Source organism: Xenopus laevis, chromosome 4L (genome assembly GCF_017654675.1).
Source record: "Xenopus laevis strain J_2021 chromosome 4L, Xenopus_laevis_v10.1, whole genome shotgun sequence".
Classification (NCBI taxonomy): domain Eukaryota; kingdom Metazoa; phylum Chordata; class Amphibia; order Anura; family Pipidae; genus Xenopus; species Xenopus laevis.
In genome coordinates, this window is record NC_054377.1 from 137247439 (window position 1) to 137268021 (window position 20583).

The 20583-nt window shown below is 43.5% G+C and overlaps 2 protein-coding genes across 5 annotated transcripts in view; one reads left to right on the forward strand and one right to left on the reverse strand.

Moving 5' to 3' along the window:
- Window positions 1–8593, forward strand: ndufaf3.L (NADH:ubiquinone oxidoreductase complex assembly factor 3 L homeolog). Of its 2 annotated transcripts, none has more exons than XM_018259099.2 (6): window positions 1–152; window positions 1530–1682; window positions 2869–3061; window positions 5213–5279; window positions 6542–6642; window positions 8034–8593. In XM_018259099.2, the coding sequence occupies exons 2-6, from the start codon at window positions 1591–1593 to the stop codon at window positions 8130–8132; spliced, it is 552 nt and encodes a 183-aa protein (XP_018114588.1). In that variant the 5' UTR covers window positions 1–152; window positions 1530–1590; the 3' UTR covers window positions 8133–8593. The 2 variants fall into 2 exon arrangements, with proteins under 2 accessions (XP_018114588.1, XP_018114589.1); XM_018259100.2 differs by lacking the exon at window positions 1–152 and adding an exon at window positions 187–254.
- The window catches only part of impdh2.L (inosine 5'-phosphate dehydrogenase 2), a 20500-nt gene continuing 8507 nt past the window's right edge, over window positions 8591–20583 (reverse strand). For 2 of the 3 annotated variants that reach the window (XM_018256573.2, NM_001090521.1), the window contains 5 exon segments: window positions 13500–13643; window positions 10904–11048; window positions 9980–10123; window positions 9734–9817; window positions 8591–8948 (listed from right to left, as the gene is read on the reverse strand). In XM_018256573.2, the coding sequence (XP_018112062.1) occupies window positions 8927–8948; window positions 9734–9817; window positions 9980–10123; window positions 10904–11048; window positions 13500–13643 (539 nt within the window). In that variant the 3' untranslated portion in view covers window positions 8591–8926. 3 annotated transcript variants of the gene reach the window in all.

Below are 20583 nucleotides of genomic sequence, written 5' to 3' on the forward strand. Positions count from 1 at the left end.
ACAACCATTCACCACAAGATGGCGCTCGTGATGACGCGCGAGGACACGCAAGGCCTAACCTCTATGGTAGGCGTCCGTGACGGGCGGCCATGTTTAAAGTACAAGGACATGTGTAGCAGGAAAGTGTCAGACGGTGGAAGTGCTTTTATACGGTAGGTTATCACTGCAGTGTGTGTGTGAGATCATGGAGGGATGCAAGTGCGGGGATCACGTGACAGATACATGGGGCTAGGGCTCTACTGAATCAGTCTGAGGTACATGGGATGAGAGAGGAAGTATTTAATATTCTAGGGGACAGTTTGTAGGTAGAAGATGCTGGGAGTTGTGATTGACAACAGCTGGGGATACGGCTTGTCTGACTATTTTTATTATCATGTATCATATATAGCTGATAAAGATATAGTGCAATTCCCAAGATCCCGTCATATAGTTGTGGAGTCGTGCAGTAAGTTTGGGCAGGTGCAGTAACTCATAGCAACTAATCAGCAGGAAGCATTTACAGGTCATGTGTTTAAAAGCAAACATGGTATTGGTTGCCATGAGTTGCAGCACCTGGGCAGACTTAGCACCTTTTATTACACATAGGGTTTGGCTTTAGTTCAGCTGGAGGGCTGCAAGTGGGGTTGCCTGGCTGGTATTTCACCAGTCTAGCTGGGGCCGGTATTACTAATTTACTGGCAATGTAGCTGCGGGTAAATTTGTGATCACCATTGAAACTGCTCCTGGCCTGCCTCCAATGCACCTGAAGTCCACCCCCTTCTTCCCTTTAGAGCAGCGGTCCCCCACCTTTTTTGGCCCAGGGACTGGTGCATTTTTTTTTGCAAAGACCGGGGGTGGGTCGGGAGAGGGTCAGTGACCAATTCACGTTAATTGGTCGCTCGGCAGCCCAGTTCAAGACTGTCCGCGGCCCAGCGGTTGGAGACCCCTGCTTTAGAGGCAGAGTACTTCCTGATTCCCTCGTCATCATTAGCCCACCCATGTGACATCACGATCCTCCACCTTGTGGACCCGCCCCCTACCCTGGCTAGTAAACTTTTCTCCAAAAGGTGGCAACCCTAGCTGCAAGGCAGACTTCCTTCATTTATGTAATATATTCTCCCCTTTAGAAGGGATTCAGCCTCCCTACATAACCGGGGTTACAGGCCCAGCCATGCAGCACAGTGATTCCTGGGGCATCTGACAGTGGCAGGTGTCATTTTATTGCCCTCTGGCTGTTCATTCTTGACCTTGTCCCCTGCCATTTAGCACATGGACAGCAGGGAAATCACAGCTGCCAGTTTATAAGGCTGTGCCAACTCATGGCTTTAAAGGGGCACAATACAGGAAAACACACCTTTTGTCACTATAAATAGAACTGATGCTGAAAATGTGTTCAGACCATTTTATTTTTTTTTACTTTTTTTTTAATTATAATGTAGTAAGGGGTGACTGTTTTGTTGTAATGGGTTGAGTTACCAAGGAAACACTAAGTATATGGACCTGCTGCTACATGTAACATAGCCTACAAATCTTCCCCTTTTCCCTGCCAGGTTACGTGGTTAAGGTATAAACTGCATTTACTTGAAACTTCTGTGAACCCAACAGACTGCTATGGCTCTCTCCGCAATGCTCAGGCTTCAGTCTCTACGCTCCCTGGCCCCACACTGCAAGCTGTTTGCATCTTCTCTACAAGCGCACACACGGTAAGTAGCCTGGGCAGTAAATAACACACACACATTCTACAGCAGTGATCCCCAACCAGTGGCTCGGCAACAACATGTTGCTCACCAACACTTGGATGTTGCTCCCAGTGGCCTCAAAGCAGGTGCTTATTTTTGAATTCCAGGCTTGGAGGCAAATTTTGGTTGCTTAAAAAACAGATGTACTGCCAAACAGACCTGTAGGCTGCCAGTCCACATAGGGGCTACCAAATAGCCATTCACAGTCCTTATTTGGCAACCCCAGGAACATTTTTCATGCTTGTGTAGCTCCCCCAACTCACATCTGAATGTGGCTCACAGGTAAAAATATTTAGGGGACCTCCGATCTGCAGGCTCTGCAAAAATGTAGTTTAATGGTTCAAGTTGTGTAGTAGCAATAAACAACCGTTTGTTTTCCCTGATCTAGTGCTATTGCAAATGATGGATTTGTAGCCTAAGTTTCTATTGGTGCAGTGTTAATCAGTTAAGCATGGGGGTTTCTGTTTAGTGTGCAGATAAACCCAAACAGTCTGTATGGCCTAGGTCTATAAGTAGAATGTGATATTTCCCTTATCAAGTCCAAGGCATGTGTTAACTTCCTAGCCCCGCTGTCATTACCATCTTCCTGAGCATACTTATGGGTTATATAGAAAAGTTGTTATAGGATCTATACCCGATCATGGTTCAGCTACAACTCTGATGAATATGTTACAGGACTTTCCTCATGTTGCAGTAAGAAATTGAATACTATCAGAGGAGCAGATCAATTGATTTGTTGGGGGCTTATAATGAGCGGTCTTAAACAAAAGCTTGAGTTGGTGATTACAGGTACAGGAGTCACTGACACCACCAGGATTTTGGTTTAAATAGTAGATGCACAATACAGACCCAGGGAAAGCTCTGGGTCTATATCAGTAAGCAGGTCAGCTTTATTTGAATCTGGGAGGTAAAGTGGATATGATTTATGTCTGTAAGTAACTGAACAATAAATAGTGGTATATAGTGATATATATATATAGTGGTATATTCAGGAGAAGCTTCCCAGGAGCCATGTTATTCTGTAGCATCTAGAGGGCTGCAAGTTATCCCTTCATTTCCCTTCTGAAGGAATGTGTTTAACTGCATAAAACAAACCCCTAATCCTCACCATGAAATTGCACTGAAACTAGCGACTCTACTTTCCCTGCAGGCAGCCATGTCGCTCTCACCGCCTCGCTCCAACAGACGACGAGCTCTACCAGAGAACCACTGTTACCCGCATAGAAAGAGACTCTTCAGAGATTATGTTTGTTGAGAGTTACAGCTCGCAGGGGTTCATCATTAACGGGGACCGAGTACTGGGTCCCTGTGCGGTCATTCCACGGGCCATCCTGCAATGGAATGTGAGTGTTACTTTGCTTCACCCCAGCGGAACTAACTGTTCCACCAAACTGCTTGTGCTGTGCAAGTGACTATCCAGTATACGACATTGTGCCGGGGTGATTATATTGACGTTATGTCATAGAAAGAAGGGTATACTGAGCTGGACAACAACATACATTTACTCAGACACACAACGTGAATAATTCAGCACCAGTTTAGAATTGTCTGTTTGCTCAGGTTCCCTGTTCTAATACTTAATTTTGTTATAGATCAGAAAGCATTTAGTTTAACAGATATATAATTTTAAACGAGAAGGAAAGGCTTTGTGCACTTGGGGGTGCCAGATGTTAGGCACCCCCAAGTGATTGTATAGACTTACCTGAAACCCCGGGCCAGGGTTATACCAGTGGGCACCACGTAGAGTCCTGCGCGGAACCAATTTGTTAAACCCGCACCCACAACCCGCATACTTACCCGATTGGACCCACTACCCGACCCGCAAGTACCTTATCCGCGACCCGTTGACCATCAATAAACAGTAAGTGCTGTCATTGTAAATCGGAAGTGACATCATTAGAAGTTGGCATCGTCAGAAAAAAAGGAGTAAAACAGGAAGTTCTGTCCTTGTAAACCGGAAGTGACGTCATTGGAAGAAGGCTTGATCAGAAAAAAAAGCAGTAAAACTTACTATTGAGAAGACCTGAGACCAGACCCGCAAACCCGGAGAACCGCCGACCGCTGCAGGACTCTAGCACCAGGGAGCGATCCTCTTCCATCTTCCTTTTTCTTTGTGCAGCTGCGCATGCGCAGTAAAACGAAAAGCTGAACTTTAACTAAAAAATTTCGTTCAGCGCATTCGTCTGCCCTGGGAAGTTTGAAGAAAGAAGAAGCCGGAAGAGGATCACTCCGTGGTGTTCACTGGTATAATCCCATGCCGGTGCAGTTTTCTGCTGATAGGAGCACCAGCCTGGGGATTTCAGGTAAGTAAATACAATCACTTGGGAGTGCCTAACATTTGGCATCTCCAAGTGCTAGAAACCTTTCCTTCTCCTTTAAGGGAGAAATTTATCAAAGGTCAAGGTTTAGGGGTTTGTAATGGTTTTTTATACCTCGAATGAACTCACAAATCGAATGGTTTCTGATTTAAGAAAAAACTTGAATGTGAAAAAACTTGAATTAGTGAATTTAAGATGAAAAACCTAAAAACTCTTGAGAGGGGAAAAAAAAAACCCTTGAATTAATCGAGTTTGCGTGCCAAACCCACCAAAAAAAACCCCAAACATCATGAAGGCTACAAACATCTTCAAATGGTTCAAGGGACCTCTGCCATTGACTTCTACTTGACCTTGTCAGGTTTTTAGCTGAAGTATTTACAGATCTGAGCTATTTATATGTACTGGGTATATTAAATCTCAAAAAATTCCGAGTTTTTTTCTTTTTAACCTGAAAATTTTGACTGAAAAATACCCTCAGGTACAAATCAACGGACCTTTTAATATATAAGCAGTTCCAGAGGAGCACATACTATTTAGATCACTGTCTATAGTGCTGAGATCCCAGGGAGAAAGCTCTCGTCCTCTCTTTCTCGCTCTCTCACTCGAGGTGGGTGTAAAACTGTAGTTATTAAAGGGCATGTAAAGTCTAAAATAGAATAAGGCTAGAAATACTGTATTTTGTATACTGAACATGAACTTACTGCACCTCAAGCCCAATCAAACAAATAATTTATGCTTTCAAAGTTGGCTACAGGGGGGTCACCATCTTGTAACTTTGTTATACATCTTTGCAAGACTAAGACTGTGCACATGCTCAGTGTGGTCTGGGCTGCTTAGGGATTGTCATAAACAAAGCTGCTTGAGTTCTGCATGGCTGGGAAGTAAGTCGGGGGCTCCCCCTGCTGTTCATAAGTATGATTGTTTCCCTGCTCAGCAGTTAGGGACCATCTGACAATTCCTATCCACAGCAGTAAATGAAGGGAGAATTTCACTGCATACAGTCAGGTTTCTTATAAAAACGGTACACATTTTTTAATTAAAGTATTGGAGTATTTCTTTAAAGTATTGGAGATAGGTTTCTTTTTCATTAAAGAAAGTAAAAATGGGATTTTATTTTTTTGGCTTTACATGCCCTTTAATGATTTCTTTGTTTAACAAGCTGTTTCCTTTTCATAGGTTGGGTCTTGCAAAGATATCAACGTGGAAAGCCTGTCATTGTTTCACATGCTGGTTCCCAGGATAGGTAATTATTGGCATCCTTCTGTCTGTCATGATTAGATGGGTTCTATTATGCAGCCTCCAACTATTCTGTAAAGCTGGCCATAGACGCAAAGATACCATTGTACAAAACAATGGTTCGTATGACTTTCGGATTGTAGGTGATCGTTTGTTCAGCCGATCGGACAGGTTAAAAGATTTATATCGGCTAATGATGAGATCTCTGCATGTATGTATCTGACCAATGGAAAACTGTCACAGTTATGTCAGACATAACTTTCGTACGATTGCTGCCTGTCAATTAATGGCCGAGCATCATGTGATTTGTTCTCTTTACTACTTTATATTAATCTGAAAGGTAAATTGTAGGTCAGCACGGATGATCATTTGTCTGACATTTGGCTAATAATCTGCGCGTCTATGGCCAGTTTTAGTCTGGACTCCAGACATCTGATCTGTGGGTAAATGGTCCATTCATGAAAGCATCAAAAGACCCAATCCTTTGCCAAATGCCAGTAGAAGTCAATGTTTGGTGTATTTTATGAATCGCAGATATGCCCAACAATCCCAGTGCTGTTTCACATGCAAGATGGTGAAGCTCTTGGCCAAAGGCACATTGCACAGATTTGGGGGAGTTTTTGCTCGGAAGCTTTATTGGGAGGTTTTACCTTGTGGACCTTAAATTTCAGTAACTTATCAAGTCATTAGCTAATAAATGTAATTTTGCATTACTTTAAGGCACATGGAAACCAGTTTTGAGTGTTTTTCATGTTTCAAAATCAAATTACAGCCAATTAGCCTCTATGGAAGTGGTGGCATAAGTGATTAGCTGAATGCTAGCTGTTATACTGGGACTGGTAGATGTCATTACTGTCCTCCATGCAGCCTCTCTCCCCAATAATTATGCCTCATATCTGCTATATCCAGGGTCAAACTGGAGCAATGGGGGCCCACCGGGACTGCCACATGAAGGGCCCTTCAGGCAGTCACCGGGGCCCCCTCCCGGCTCCCCTGTGAGTGGCTGCTGAACACCGGTGCACCTCTCGCCTGGGTGAACTCTGGTACACCATGTGCCTGCATGGAAAATTGTGCAGGTGTTTTATTTAGGGGGCGCCTGATAGGGGGAGCAGGTCTGGGCTGGCAGGGGCCCACAGGGTTTTTTCCTGGTGTCCCGCCGGCCCAGTCTGACACTGGCTATTTGCCTTTCTTCTTATACCCACAGAATAAGCACATTTGCATGTTCCATAGAAAAAGTTATCTTATGTGCCTCTGCTTTCTGTCTGTTAGAAATCCTAGTTGTGGGAACAGGCGACAGAGTGGAAAGACTGGATCCCAACATCCTGAAATTTATGAGACTGAAAGGGATTGCTGTTGAGGTGCAAGATACGGTGAGTAGCCATAGTGGTTTATATAGTGAATAAAGTACCCCCTCTTGTAAAATATAAGGATATTATAAGTTAAAGAGGAGTGCCATGACCATATAAAAACCGAAGTCAGTGGTATATACAGGTCACGTGACTTCTAATATCCTCACATTTTGCAACAGGGGGTACTTTATTATAATACACATGTTTCAGTGAGTCATGTGACAGAAATGACATCACTAAGCACCGTTTATAGGGATATAATTTACAGTATGTTCATGGCTAGGGATGGGCATATTTTTTCACCTTGTTTCGTCGAAAAAAATGACGCCCATAGACTTGTATGGCGGCTTGTGTCAAAAAAAAAAAAAAACGTCACGCATCAAAACTATTTTGACGCCCATAGACTTTTTAATGGGCGTCTGCGACATTTCGCCCGGCGGTGAATTTTTGGCGAAACTAAGCGGGTCAAATTCGCCCATCGCTATTCATGGCTCTTGAGTATTATATTATATAGGATGTGTGAATATTGTCTGCAGTGGGACCAGAGTCTATGGTGATGTGGGGGGGATGAGAAGACAAATAGGAATATGATAGATTAGCTGAACAGCACTGGATCAGATGCATTTCAAACATCACATCAAAAGCACAGGGAAAATAGGGTTCTTTAAAGGGGTTGTTCACTTTCCAAACACTTTTTTTCAGATTGTCCCCCAGAAATAAAGACCTTTTTCAATTACTTTCCATTATTTATTTTTTACTGTTTTTCCAAAATCTAAGTTTAAAGTTGTATGTTTGCGTCTCTGGTGTTTGAGTCTGGCAGCTCAGTAATTCAGGTGCAGATTGTAAACTGTTACAATTTTTCAACATTAGTTGATCCATTTCTCAGCAGCATCTCTGGAGTATTAGCAACTATTGTATCAATTCTAACAGCTGCCTGTAATGAAACCCAGAGATTCTGCTCAGCAGGGACAAAGATAAGAAATGTATCAACTAAATGTATCAATTTAGATCAGTTTACAGGGTCGACGACCCCCTCCCAGAGCTGCTTTAGAAGGTGAAAAATTACACTTTACACTTCGATATTAGAAAAACGGGGACACATAGAAAATACAAAGTCATTGGGAAAAAGTCTTTACTTCTGGTGAACCATCTAAAAAAAAAAAAAAATCTATAAACCCGTTTAAAGGAGAAAAAGGGTAATAGACTAATGATTTAATACACTGGAAGAGGAGGGGGGGGGGGCGCGCTATCATATTTCATAATATGTTTAGTACAGTTCCTCCATATAGTAAATATACAAGTGTTTCATGCTGAGATGTTCTGCATAGTCTAAAATAGAGACCATATAAATACACAGACTGCTCTCTCATCATCATCATCATCATCATAATAATAGAATTTGTCTCCTGCAGGCCAACGCTTGTGCAACCTTTAACTTCTTAGTAAGTGAAAGACGAATAACAGCAGCTGCACTTATCCCTCCCCAGCTGGTTTCCAAGGATCCTTTGTAGCACAGCAGCTAATCTGGGCTCATTACATGGACTGGTACCAGGGGAAGCTTTGCTGGTGTTTCTGGGAGTATGAATGGACAAGTCTGACAGTCACAGGGTATATAGATACCTCCGGAGAACGACTTGTCGTGCTATGACTGTAAACTCATCCACCTCTATGATTTCTCTGTCACTTAAAAGGGAAAAGACCGAAGAGCAAAGTCATTGTCTAGCATTTATAAATACAGAGCGAGTGAACCAATCACAGTGTCTCTTTACATTCAGTAAATGCAGGGAAATGGTTTTTTTTGGCCAAGCAGTGATCCTCCAGATATTACTGAACAACAACTCTCAGCAGTTAAGTCCATCAGGAGGGCTGCCAGTTGCCCCTGCATATTTCTGAGAAACTAGCTAAAAAGGCATCGGTTAAGTTCCCATAATGTATTTATATTTAACATGTAAAACAGTCTTCCGTTATATTACTTTACGTTTCAGTGTTTATTTGCAGTCAACTAGGACATAAAAAATGGTAATCATTGAGATTTTACACTGTTCCAGATGAAACACACGTTGCAGTTACAGTATAAGAGCTTTGGTGTGTGGTATGATCAGGCAGCAGGTACATTTTGACATTTAATTGGAAGTTCGTTGTAGAACAAAATGGTGGGATTCACATGCCCCTGTGCGTCTCACAGTCCTTGGCATGATGTGGGTAAGGCAACCCGTGGTGATCCGTAGGGCAAGCACATGCAGTATGTCGGCACAGTTTCTGCTGTAGGGGCATGTTGGCATCAGGCAAATGGATGGCAGCGGCTTTAGAATAGTCTCTTCTCATACCTACAGCACAATCAAGAAATGGGGAATCACTTAGGATAATGTCTTGGTTTGTTCTTTGTAAATGACACTGCAACTAGGGATGCACCAAATCCGTTATTCATCCAAGATACGGCCTTTATCAGCAGGGGTTTGGCTGACTGCAAGTGCCTGGCTGAATTGAATCTGAATCCAAAAAATCATGAGACTTTGTCACACAAACAAGGAGGCCAAATTCTTTAGCCACATGATGCGTGCGTGTTCCCCCCCCTTATTTCCTGCATTTACATATGTAAATTAGGGTTCAGATTCCATTTGGTATTCACAAAGGATTCGGCTGAATCCTAAAATAGCGGATTCGGTGCATCCCTACAGCAGTAAGTCTTTCCTCTGCTATTGCAAATTCTCCAATTCCCACAGTGCCTTTCACACTTGTTACTCACCTTCTTGGGTCTGTTACTCACAGAACATGCAAAGCATTGTGGGAATCTAACTTGGCTGGAGGAGCGGACTTGTTTACAGAGGTGAACTCTATAGTGAGTATAGATATGGGTATATAGAATTTATGTGAAAGTAGGGAGGGGTGTGTGTATGGATGCTGGGTTTTCATTTGGAGGGGTTGAACTTGATGGACTTTTTTCAACCTGATTTAACTATGTAACTCAATCTTGTTGCCATTTATTCCTGGCTACACACAAACTGCCAGCTCGGCTTCTATTCTCTGGCCAGCAGAGGGAGCCAATAGTTTATTAGAGTTCCATACTGAGCTATCCATTGTTCAAGGGCTGCTACGGTATAAAATCACTTACGAGTGTAGTCCATGCACTCCTCCTTCCACCTGTGCTGACATGGTCCTCTTCTCAAACTTAAGTTCACCTGAATACATCATGGCCCTGCAAGAAAAACCAATAATCGCTGTATTTCCTGCGCTACTCTAGAATCCCATCTCCCTATCATGGAATCATATTCAGAATGGGATGTAAAAGCAGCAGATAACTTGCCCAAAACAGCTCTGATGTACCGGAATATTTCCTCCCAGTGCTGGGAACTCTTACCTGACTTGCGTTAAGCTCTTGGCGCCGATATCCTGGCACGAATGCTGAATTCCAGCAATTAAATATGGAATAAACTTGTGAATGGATCCCTTGTCCTGGACGGCTCCAGACACACCCTGAGCAACCTTAATCTTATCTGCCTCACTATGGGAGAAAAGAACAATGAATACAAATGTAAGCCCCGGCGTCACATGATAAGCGCTTAGCTGTGCAGCTATTGACTGGGATATTTGCATATAACTTCTTACACTGCCTTCATGCAGGTTTAGGGTCAGTCCACACTGAACACCTTCCCACACTCTGTGCCGGCGCTAATCACGCGCGGCGGTTCGTTTTCCAAAGTTGCCTCACGAGGAAACTTCGGGCGACTTCAGAAAACAAATCACAGCGTGTGATTAGCTCCGGCATTTTTTCATTTTAGCTGGCGCAGAGTCAGGGAAGGTGTTTGGGAAGCCGCAAAAACGAGGCGATTAGTCGCCAGGTGACCAAATCTCCCCAAGACGCCCAGTGTGGGCTGACCCTCAGAGGGTTAGGGCAGAGACACACAGTGAAATTTGGGGAGATTAATCGCCCGGCGACAAATCTCCTCTTCTTCGGGGCAACTAATCTCCCCGAACTGCCTTCCTGCCGGCTACAATGTAAATCACCGGCAGGATGGCATTCGGATTGCATCGTTTTCCGAAGTCACCCGAAGTTATCAACTTCGGAAAACAAATCGATCCGAGTTCCTTTCGACAACTAATCTCCCTGAATCTAAGCCAGTCTCTGCCCTCAGGCTTCCATGGAATAGCTCAATACAATCCAATGTTTTAGCAGAGGGTGACATCTTTGCATCACTCACTCCTGAGATGGAGCTAGCACTCTAAATGTTGGGTTTATCTTCCTTTTAACCTTTTAATAATTACATAAATCATCAAACCTCACCTGAAGTATCTCTTCTGGCTGCTTACATTCTTGTCCATGGCATCCAGAGAGCCCATGCCTCTGTATTTCTTTAACCTTATGCCATCTGAGAAGAAGTATTCACCTGGGGCTTCTGTGGTGGCTGCCAGTAGGGACCCCATCATGACTAGAGGAAGAAGACGCAGCAGGTTAAAGGTACGGTTCACCTTTACGTTTTAAGGGGTCGTTCACCTTCCAGGTCACTTTTAGTTTAATGTACATAGTGATATTTTGAGACAATTTGCAATTAGTTTTCATTTAATATTTCTGGTTTTTGAGTTTAGATTTTTAATTAGCAGATCTCCAGTTTGCAATATCAGCAATTTGGTTGCTAGGGTTCAAATGACCCTAGTAACCATGCATTGATTTGAATAAGAGACTAAAATATGAATAGGAGAGGCCAGAATAGAAAAAAGGAGCAATAAAAATTACCAATAGAAATACATTTGTAGCCTTAAAGGACCAGTAACAAATTTTTTTTTTTACAAAAATTCATTAGTAAACATCAAAAAATAAACACCAACACAAATTAAACTTTTAAATTGTAAAGCCTTTATTATAAAATAACTTACTGAAACTCCACTTCCGTTCTTCTGGAGAAAAGGCGAAAGGGCGACCATCCGTTCTGCAGCAGTTGATTTCTCCTCCCTGGCTATCTCTCCCGGCCGCTCTGCTCTGCCGGCAAGATGGGGCAGCAGTTCTAAGCGATACACATACATGTATCCTCCAGCCGACGTCGCCATTGCCTGCCAGTTGCTCCACACCACTTCACAGTATTGCTCCTCCGTCTCACCCTGACTTTTTTTCCCCCGCACCTTGCAGCTTCTTTCCTTGCCGCTCGACCAGCCCGGCTCCGCCTCCAGGAAAGAGCTGCAGTCATGCCCTGCACCTGCCGCCCTGACATTTGCTCGTCTGCCCGCTGAAGTGAAAAATCCTTGTTGCCAATTGCCAACTTTGCCTTCTTCTCCCCACGCTGCCTACACTGCTCCAGGGGGGCAGCGCAGTGTGGGGGCTGGGGGTGCGGGAAGAAAATGAAAGCGCATTAGTGTAACTGCACTGTATTGAGCGCTATGTTGTGCTGAGGGAACTGCGCTTTCAGTACAAAGACATTTCTACCTCTGTACCTTCTGCGAATTTGCCTCTGAAAAGTTTCCAGGTATGATTGGCAAGAGTCGGAACTTGCAACACGCACTAGTCATGGTGCGATCGCGCACAGCACTGCGCACAGCATCTACTGACACGGGTGTGCACAACTTGTTGAGAAGCAAGGCAAGAAGCTGCAAGGTGCGGGGAAAAAAAAGTCAGGGTGAGACGGAGGAGCAATACTGTGAAGTGGTGTGGAGCAACTGGCAGGCAATGGCGACGTCGGCTGGAGGATACATGTATGTGTATCGCTTAGAAGTGCTGCCCCATCTTGCCGGCAGAGCAGAGCGGCCGGGAGAGATAGCCAGGGAGGAGAAATCAACTGCTGCAGAACGGATGGTCGCCCTTTCTCCAGAAGAACGGAAGTGGAGTTTCAGTAAGTTATTTTTTAATAAAGGCTTTACAATTTAAAAGTTTAATTTGTGTTGGTGTTTATTTTTTGATGTTTACTAATGAATTTTTGTAAAAAAAAATTTGATGTTACTGGTCCTTTAAAGAGCATTTGTTTTTAGATTAGACAGCTGGAAAGAGCCAGGAGAAGAAGGCCAACAACCAATTAAAAAGTTGCTTAGAACTGGCAATTCAATAACTTGAAGGTGAATCATCCCTTTAACTTTTAGTATGATATAGAATGGTCAATTCTAAGCAACTTCAATTGGTCTATTTATTTTCTATCGTTTTTTAATTATTTGCCTTCTTCTGACTCCAGCTTTCACTGACCCTATCTTAAAAAAACAAATGGCCTGTAAGGCTACACATTTATTGTTATGATTTCTATTCAGGGCCTCTCCTATTCATATTTCTGTCTCTTATTCACATCGTTGTTATGGCTACTTTGTATTACTCTTCTTTCTGTTCAACGTTTTTCTATTCCTATTCCAGTCTCTTATTCAAATCAATGCATGGTTGCTAGGGGAATTTGGATCCTAGCAACCAGACTGCTGAAATTGCAAACAGGAGAGCGAATGAATAAAAAGCAAAATAACTCAAAAACCACAAACAATAAAAACCAATTGCAAAATTGTCTCAGAATATCACTCTCTACATCATACCAAAAGTTAACGCAAAGGTGAACAACCCCTTTAATAACCACCCATTGACGGTAGCCCCTGGCCTGGGAGACTATAATGGGATGGGGGAGGCAATATTGGTTAATTGCTCCCTTGTAATAAAAATGTGGCGCATTAATGAAGGCTGTAAAAACTCTCGACCCCTGAAATCCAACGTGAACGTTCTCCAGCTGTTGTTAAAACACCAGACCCATGTGCAGAATTGTCTTGTACATTACAGAGGCCTAACTCCTGGCACCCCTCCACAAGCAACGCTGGGAGTTGTGTCTTATTTTCTAAATGCAGAAATTCCAAACATCCCTGCTACTTGCCCTTTACTAGTGATTATTTTGGTTTTCCCTGTTAAAGAGAAGAATAAAGTTCACCTGTGGAAGCGCCCAATGCCAAGGCCTTTGCGATATGTCCGACAGTCTGAATGCCGCCGTCTGCGATGACAGGGACACCAAACCTTCTGGCATACTCCGACACTTTGTACACGGCCGTGGCCTGAGGCCTCCCGCACGCCAGCACTGTAGCAGGGACACAAACATGGGAAATAATATAAGAAATTGCCACGTGCAATAAGTTCCCGTGGTACATGCCACAAGCAACGCATGCTGGAGACACAGGGTTAAGATGAACACGTTCCATTGTGGAGATTTACATTACACTGAGTCGTATGTTACTTGCTGCGACTCTGCTCAAACATAGGATTATGGGAATTGTCATATTTCAGGTCTGGGATCACATGTCAGTAGGTAAAAGGCCCAGGCAAGTTTTGGTTCCATCTAAAGGTTCCTACGGTGGCTTTATGGGCGGTCGGATCGCGGGACCGCATCAACGAACAGATGCGGCCGTGATCCGACGGGATTTTTAGTCCCATCCGATCGAGATCTGGCCGACTTTCGGCCAGATCTCGATCGGGGAAGCCCGTCGGGGGGCCCCATACACTGGCCAATAAACTGTCGACTCGGTCTGTCGGCAGCTTTTATCGGCCCGTGTATGGCCACTTTAAGTCAGTCTGTCCATCCGCACCCACTCATTGCTGGTCACTTCTTGTTAGCCCCCCCCCATGGGCCACAAGCTGCTAAAACTCATGCCATAAAATAGAGCTTCCATAAAGAAAATTAAATTGCATTTTTTAGTTTTAATTTCTTGCCTAGAATAAATAGCACTCATTATTAAAGGAGACATTATGTGTAAAAAAAATAAGAACGTACCAGTGCTTTTTACTCATTTGGATATAGAAGAATTGTGCTTAAAGGGGTGGTTCACCTTTAAAGGAACAGTAACATGACATTTTTTTTTTATAAAAAATTCGTTGCCCTTAACAAAAAAAAAAAAAAAAAAACACCAGCACACGTTTAACTTTACACTCTCAAAGAATTTATTAAGAAATATCTTACCGATACTCCGCTTGCGCTCTTCTTCTGAAAAGGTGACATGACGACGATCCATCTGGCGGCGCTGGATTTCTCCTCCCTGGCTATCTCCTATAGAAGGCAGGGAGGAGAAATCGAGTGCTGTCAGATGGATAGTCGCCATGTCGCCTTTTCAGAAGAGGAGTATCGGTAAGATATTTCTTAAAGGGCACCTATCACAGCCAAAATCAAACACATATTAACAATCTGACCAGTACAAGCTAAACACGTTTAATCAAACTAGATATATAGTTTTTTGAAAAAACTGCAGGTTTTAAAAAAATCCCTTACTTTGTCAAATGGGTTCATTCACTGAGGGAGGCCATACTGTGACTATAAGAGAGACTCTAATATGCAAATTTCAGGAGCATGCTCAGATTGTAACACTGCTTTGATTATTCTACCCAGAATGCCTTGTTTTAGTAAACTCCTCCACTAGAAGTATCAGGAGATTTCCCTATCTTGTCCCCTGCTGGTGATGTTATTATGCAAATGAAGGGCACACAGTAACTTCCAGCAGGTGGCAGCACTACTGAACAGCAGCTAACACACAGGTTTGGCTGATTTGAAAATAGCTTAGAAGGGTTGATAAGCAACAAGGAATTTCAACTGAGCATGTGCGAGATTTCAGAGCTACAGTTGGCTGGGAAGATATAGGTAGGAGGAGCCAGTGAAATCCAAGATGGCTGCCTCAGCTAGAACTGCAGGGGAGATAGGGGAGATCTTGCAGAAGGAATAGTGAGCTGATCATTTACATTATACAAACAATTCTAACTGTTTTAAAAATCGGATTTCTTGAACTTTCACATAGTGTATTTACTGAGTAAATGATTTTGGTCATGATTGGTGCCCTTTAATAAATTCTTTGAGAATGTAAAGTTAAACGTGTGCTGGTGTTTTTTTTTTGTTATAAAAAAAATTTCATGTTACTGTTCCTTTAAGGTAACTTTTATTATGTTATAGAATGGCCAATTCTGACAACTTTTCAATTGGTTTTCATTATTTATTTTTTTTATAGTTATTTGCATTTTTCTTCTGACTCTTTGCAGCTTTCAAATGGGCGTCGCTGACCCCCTTCTAAAAAACAAATACTCTGTAAGGCTACACATGTATTGTTATTGTTACTTTTATTACTCATCTTTCTATTCAGGCCTCTCCTATTCATATTACAGCCTCTTATTCAAATCAATGCATGGTTGCTATGGTCATTTGGACCATAGTTACCAGAATGGTTAATATGCAAATTGAAGAGCTGCTGAATAAAAAGCTAAATAACAAAAACCTTCCATCATAAAAAATGAAAACCAATTACAAATTTTGCTCAGAATATCACTCTCTACATCATACTAAAAGTTATCTCAAAGGTGAACAACCTCTTCAAAAAAAAAAAGTAGTGTTTCAGGCTCATTTATTGAATATTTCTGCAAAAACCCTAATAATCCCTCCCTTCTCTTCCTGCTCCCTGATTTCCCAGGCTGTGCAGGGGAGCCGGATCAGCAGCTAGCAGGACCTGATAGGGAACTGAAGCCTGTCTGTGCTTGTGTGACTGCAGGGCTGTGATTGGCTGTTCCCCTCCTACTGTTCTACTGGCAGGGGCCATTAGTACACTCCCACCCCTCATTTGAAACATGGATAGGGACCAGAGAGATCTATACGAAGCTCTAATAAAAAGGACTATTTTTAAAAATAATAATTTTTAGTACCATGTAAAAACAACACCATATATTACTTTTAAACTGCCATGAGGGTTTTATTCATTAATCCTATATCCTAATGTAGGGTATTGACTAGTACTGCTGCCTGGAAGGTCCAAGGTTCTGTTCCAACCATTGTGTTGTACATTCTCCCTGTGCTTCTGTGGGTTCCTCCCACTCTCCCAAAAACATACAGGCAGCCCACCTGGCCCCCAATAAACCTTACGCTAGTGCATGTGACTGTAGACTGAAGGCTTTACTGGGGCAGGGGCTGATGGGAATGATTTATCTATGTAAAGCGCTGTAGTATATGTCAGTGCTATACTGGTATGGGAATGATTAGCCACAATGCACAGGACCTGGTGTTTTCCGGATAAGGGATCTTTCTGTAATTTGTATCTTCATACAATAAGTCTACTTAAAATGTAACATTTAATAAAAACCAATAGGATTGTTTTGCCCCTAACAATTATTAATTATATCTTAGTTGAGATCAAGTTGAAGGTATGGTTTCTTTATTGCAGCCCAAGGCAACCACAGCCCTTTAGCAGTAAAGATCGGTGTCTCCAAAGATGCCCCAGTAGCTCCCCATCTTCTTTTCTGCTGATTCACTGCACATGCTCTGTGCTGCTGTCACTTACTGAGCTTGGGGACCCACTCACAATATACAGTACACATAGAATAGAAATGTCACAATATAAGGCTGATTAGTAATTAATACACATAATTACTACATGGCAGCACAGAAACCTGTGCAATTAGCATCAGAATTTAATAATCAGCCCTGTAGCATCAGCTTATATTACAGACCAACCTCATTTTCTGCTGGATAATTAGTGACGAGCCCTAAGCTTAGCTTCTCAACAGCTGCTCAGAGCCCACTGAGCATGTGAGTGTCACAGACACTTTCCAAGATGGTGACCCCCTGTGACAAGTTTGAAGTCCTGGATCATCGCTGCTATTGACAAGCTGAAACTTTAGCCTCGTGCAATAAGTTCAGTATATAAAATATGGCATTTTTTAGCCATATTCATTTTTAGGGTTTAGTTCTCCTTTAAAAAGAAGTACATAGGTGTCACCCACTCCCGCCCCATACCTTATGCATTGTTCAGCTGGGTGCAACTCCTGTCCCTGCTCTTTGCACAGAGCGCTGGATTTTTGATGCAGCCCCTTTTGCAGAGTGCAGCAGACCCCATGGGAAACATGAAGGAGTCCTACAGGAACAGCCGTGGTGCCTGGGAAGTCATTAGTTATATCATCTGCCCTCATATCTTGCTAGTGAGGTAAGTGTTAGCTCAGGGGTACAAGTCTGTTACTTTTTGCAGTGTCAGGACTTACGCTCTCACCTTTTTCCTACTACTTCTTTCTCTCCTCCACCCTGGCTGGGACCTGGGGACAGGGCCACCATCAGAAATCGCAAGGCCCCATACGACAAAATTTCCTGGGCTGCCCCCTGTGCAGCTCTCAGAAAGCAGGGGGGACCCGGCTAATCAAGTAAGTGTGGCATTGCCTGGCCCCCCCCCTTGGGCCCCCTACAACTCTCCCCCCCTGAAGGTGGCCCTGCCTGGGGAAATGTCTGCCACCCCTCATTGTTCCTGGGTATCCAATGAATGGAAGAGGAAGGTGTAGAGCCCTTTAATAGTATAGAATAGGGATCAGACTCAGCCTGGCAGGAGTTTGTAAGCATTTGCCCTATTACCACTATTTCATGCCTCGCTGATACTACACAACAGAGAAGGTCCAAGGTCACGGAGTAGGCTCTACAAGATAAACTCTCTCCTCTGGGACTGTGCACCAACTGGGCAGGGTTTCCAGGGCATCAGTCTGTACAAATGGAAGCATGTTGGAGTTGAGCACCAGAACATGACAGCATCCTCCTCTCTTCTCCTCATATTCTGTCAAGCACAGAAACATTTACAGGGCTATACCATTCTATTACAAAAGCATTAGAACCTTCACTGGGCTGTACCATTCTGTCAAGCACATACACATCTACAGAGCCATACCAATCTGTCAGAGCACCAGAACATGACAGCATCCTCCTCTCTTCTCCTCATAGTCCCACCCATAGTGGTGAGTTCTCTACTCACTTTGTGAGGGCACACACTGTGCCCAACGTTGGTCAGAGAAAAACAGAACTTGTAGCTCTGTCTGGAGGACGAACAGTCACAAGGATATACCAGTCCTCTTCCTTGGGCTGTACCATTCTCTCAAGCACAGAAGCATTCACAGGGCCATACCATTCTACTGTGAGAGCATTTAAAACGTCATTAGGCTGTACCATTCTGTCAATCACAGACATGTTCATAGGGTCATGCCATCTTTTATCAGAGAATTAGAACCATCATGGGGCTGCACCAGTCTCTCCAGAATAGAAACATTCACAGGACCATACCATTTTATTGTCAGGGCATCAGAAACTTTGTGGGGCTGCACCATTCACATGGCCATCCCAGAGAGTGAAAGAACACTATGAATATTCTCACCTCAGCCAAGAGGTTATTGCCATTATACAGATTCAGGGTCACGAGACAGAAAAGGATATTCCCCCCCCCCAAGCCTTGTAACCCACAGCAACTAATAACAAGCTAGACTGATGGCCAACTGCTGATTAGACAAAATTGGTTCCAGGGCTTTGTCTCTATTTCATTAGAGAAGCAGTTGGATGAACACATGCAGGATTAGTAAATCAGGTGCAAAAGATGAAATCTAGGCATAATAGATGCTAGAGATTTTAGTGTTCCAGACATGTGGGCAGGCAGGAAACCACAAACACACGGCAGTGACAGGTCTATTCACATGTCCCCCATTAGGAATCCAAGCCATGAAGTGTGTCAGTCAGTGCAGGCAGAAAAGGTCTCATCTACCAATGAAAACTACAAACAGGAGGCCAACTGATTACAATTAGAATGAAGGTCACGCTCTGAGACCAACCCTGTGTGTGCGCCCCCCCCCCATCTCTGGCAGGGATCTCCAACTCCCTGCAAAACTACAACAGTCTGTGGCCCCCAATGACTGGGAGTTGTAGCCCGACAACCAGTTAGAATCTTGGGTAATGGAGATCCCTGCCCTGAGCTTTCCAATATCTGGAGGGCCCAGATCCATATGCCTTCATGGTTAAATTATACACCCCCCCCCCTTTAAAAAGCAGGGTTCAATGGCTCTGTAGGAAAACAGGCATGTTAAACAATGTCATTTTTGTTGGGGAAAAAACTAAGATGTAAATAAGAACAAATTCTGCCTTGCTGCAAGAAGGGAATACAATTAATGTAGGTACAGAATGACTCCACTATCTCCTAACCAGCTTTCCTGAAGTCTTGTGCGCACCTACAGGCTCGCTTTGGGCATAGAGATGTCCATACAATTCAGATTGTGAGTCCGCAGATTGCAGTTTGTAGGTGGCAGCTGATGTTGTGTTCTGCCGGGGAAAGATGTGCGTACACCATAAGGGCAGAGTCACACATGGAGATTCAGGGAGAGTGGTTGTCCAGCAACATGAGGAAACTTCGGGCAACTTCAGAAAATGAAGCACTCAGAGTGCCATCCCGCTGGCGACTTCGATTCTAGCTGGCGGGAAGGCAGTTCGGGGAGATTAGTCGCCCGAAGAAGAGGCTCCAAGAATCTTCACGCGTCTCTGCCCTCAAACCATTGTGCTCAATCTAGCCTGCCATTGGCCCCCCAGGGACTGTGCTCCAGTCATATAAACATTCACAATCCAATACAACCACGTTGGGAGGGTTGTGGGTCCACTGCCAACCAGCCACTCTCTGGGCACAAGACACCTCCCCCCTCTTGTTTCTTCGAAGGGGATCTTAAAGCAGTAAGGAGGGGCCAGTGGAGATGCCAAAGGAAGATGGTGGCCTGCATGCTTGTAAGACATTGGCAACGGAAACTACATAGTAGCTACAGTTGCCCTTAGAATAAACCATCAATTAGGTACCAAAAGTACCATATTTCTAGTCTTGACAAATCTAGAACATGTTTCAGAGGCCAGATTGCTTGGGTTTGGCCTTTAAATAATGTTCTGACCTACTGAAGTCTATGGGCTACAAGCAGTTCTATGACAGCTCCCACGAATACATAAAATGCAGAGGAGGAGCGTTCACTTCATACAACACGCTATACCTTCAGTATATTTAAATGCAAAGTAAATGGAAGATACACTTATTTATAAGGTAAATGTCCACTTACTATATTGGGTATCGTTTCTTTTGAAGGGCAATTAGAATTCTAAATCCAAGTACAAAATACAGTAGGACTGATAGACAAGTCGAATATATGGAAGGAATAAGTTGGCAGATGCAGAACCCTGCTTTCACAAAGGACTCCCAACCCCAGACCCAGTTACCCAAAGC

What these genes read in the sequence shown, in the direction of transcription:
- ndufaf3.L (XM_018259099.2), top strand. Translation starts at nt 1,591, where the DNA reads ATGGCTCTCTCCGCAATGCTCAGGCTTCAGTCTCTACGCTCCCTGGCC. An exon ending in TCTCTACAAGCGCACACACG is followed by an intron (nt 1,683 to 2,868) that starts GTAAGTAGCCTG and finishes CTTTCCCTGCAG; the next exon opens with GCAGCCATGTCGCTCTCACC. An exon ending in CTGTTGAGGTGCAAGATACG is followed by an intron (nt 6,643 to 8,033) that starts GTGAGTAGCCAT and finishes TGTCTCCTGCAG; the next exon opens with GCCAACGCTTGTGCAACCTT.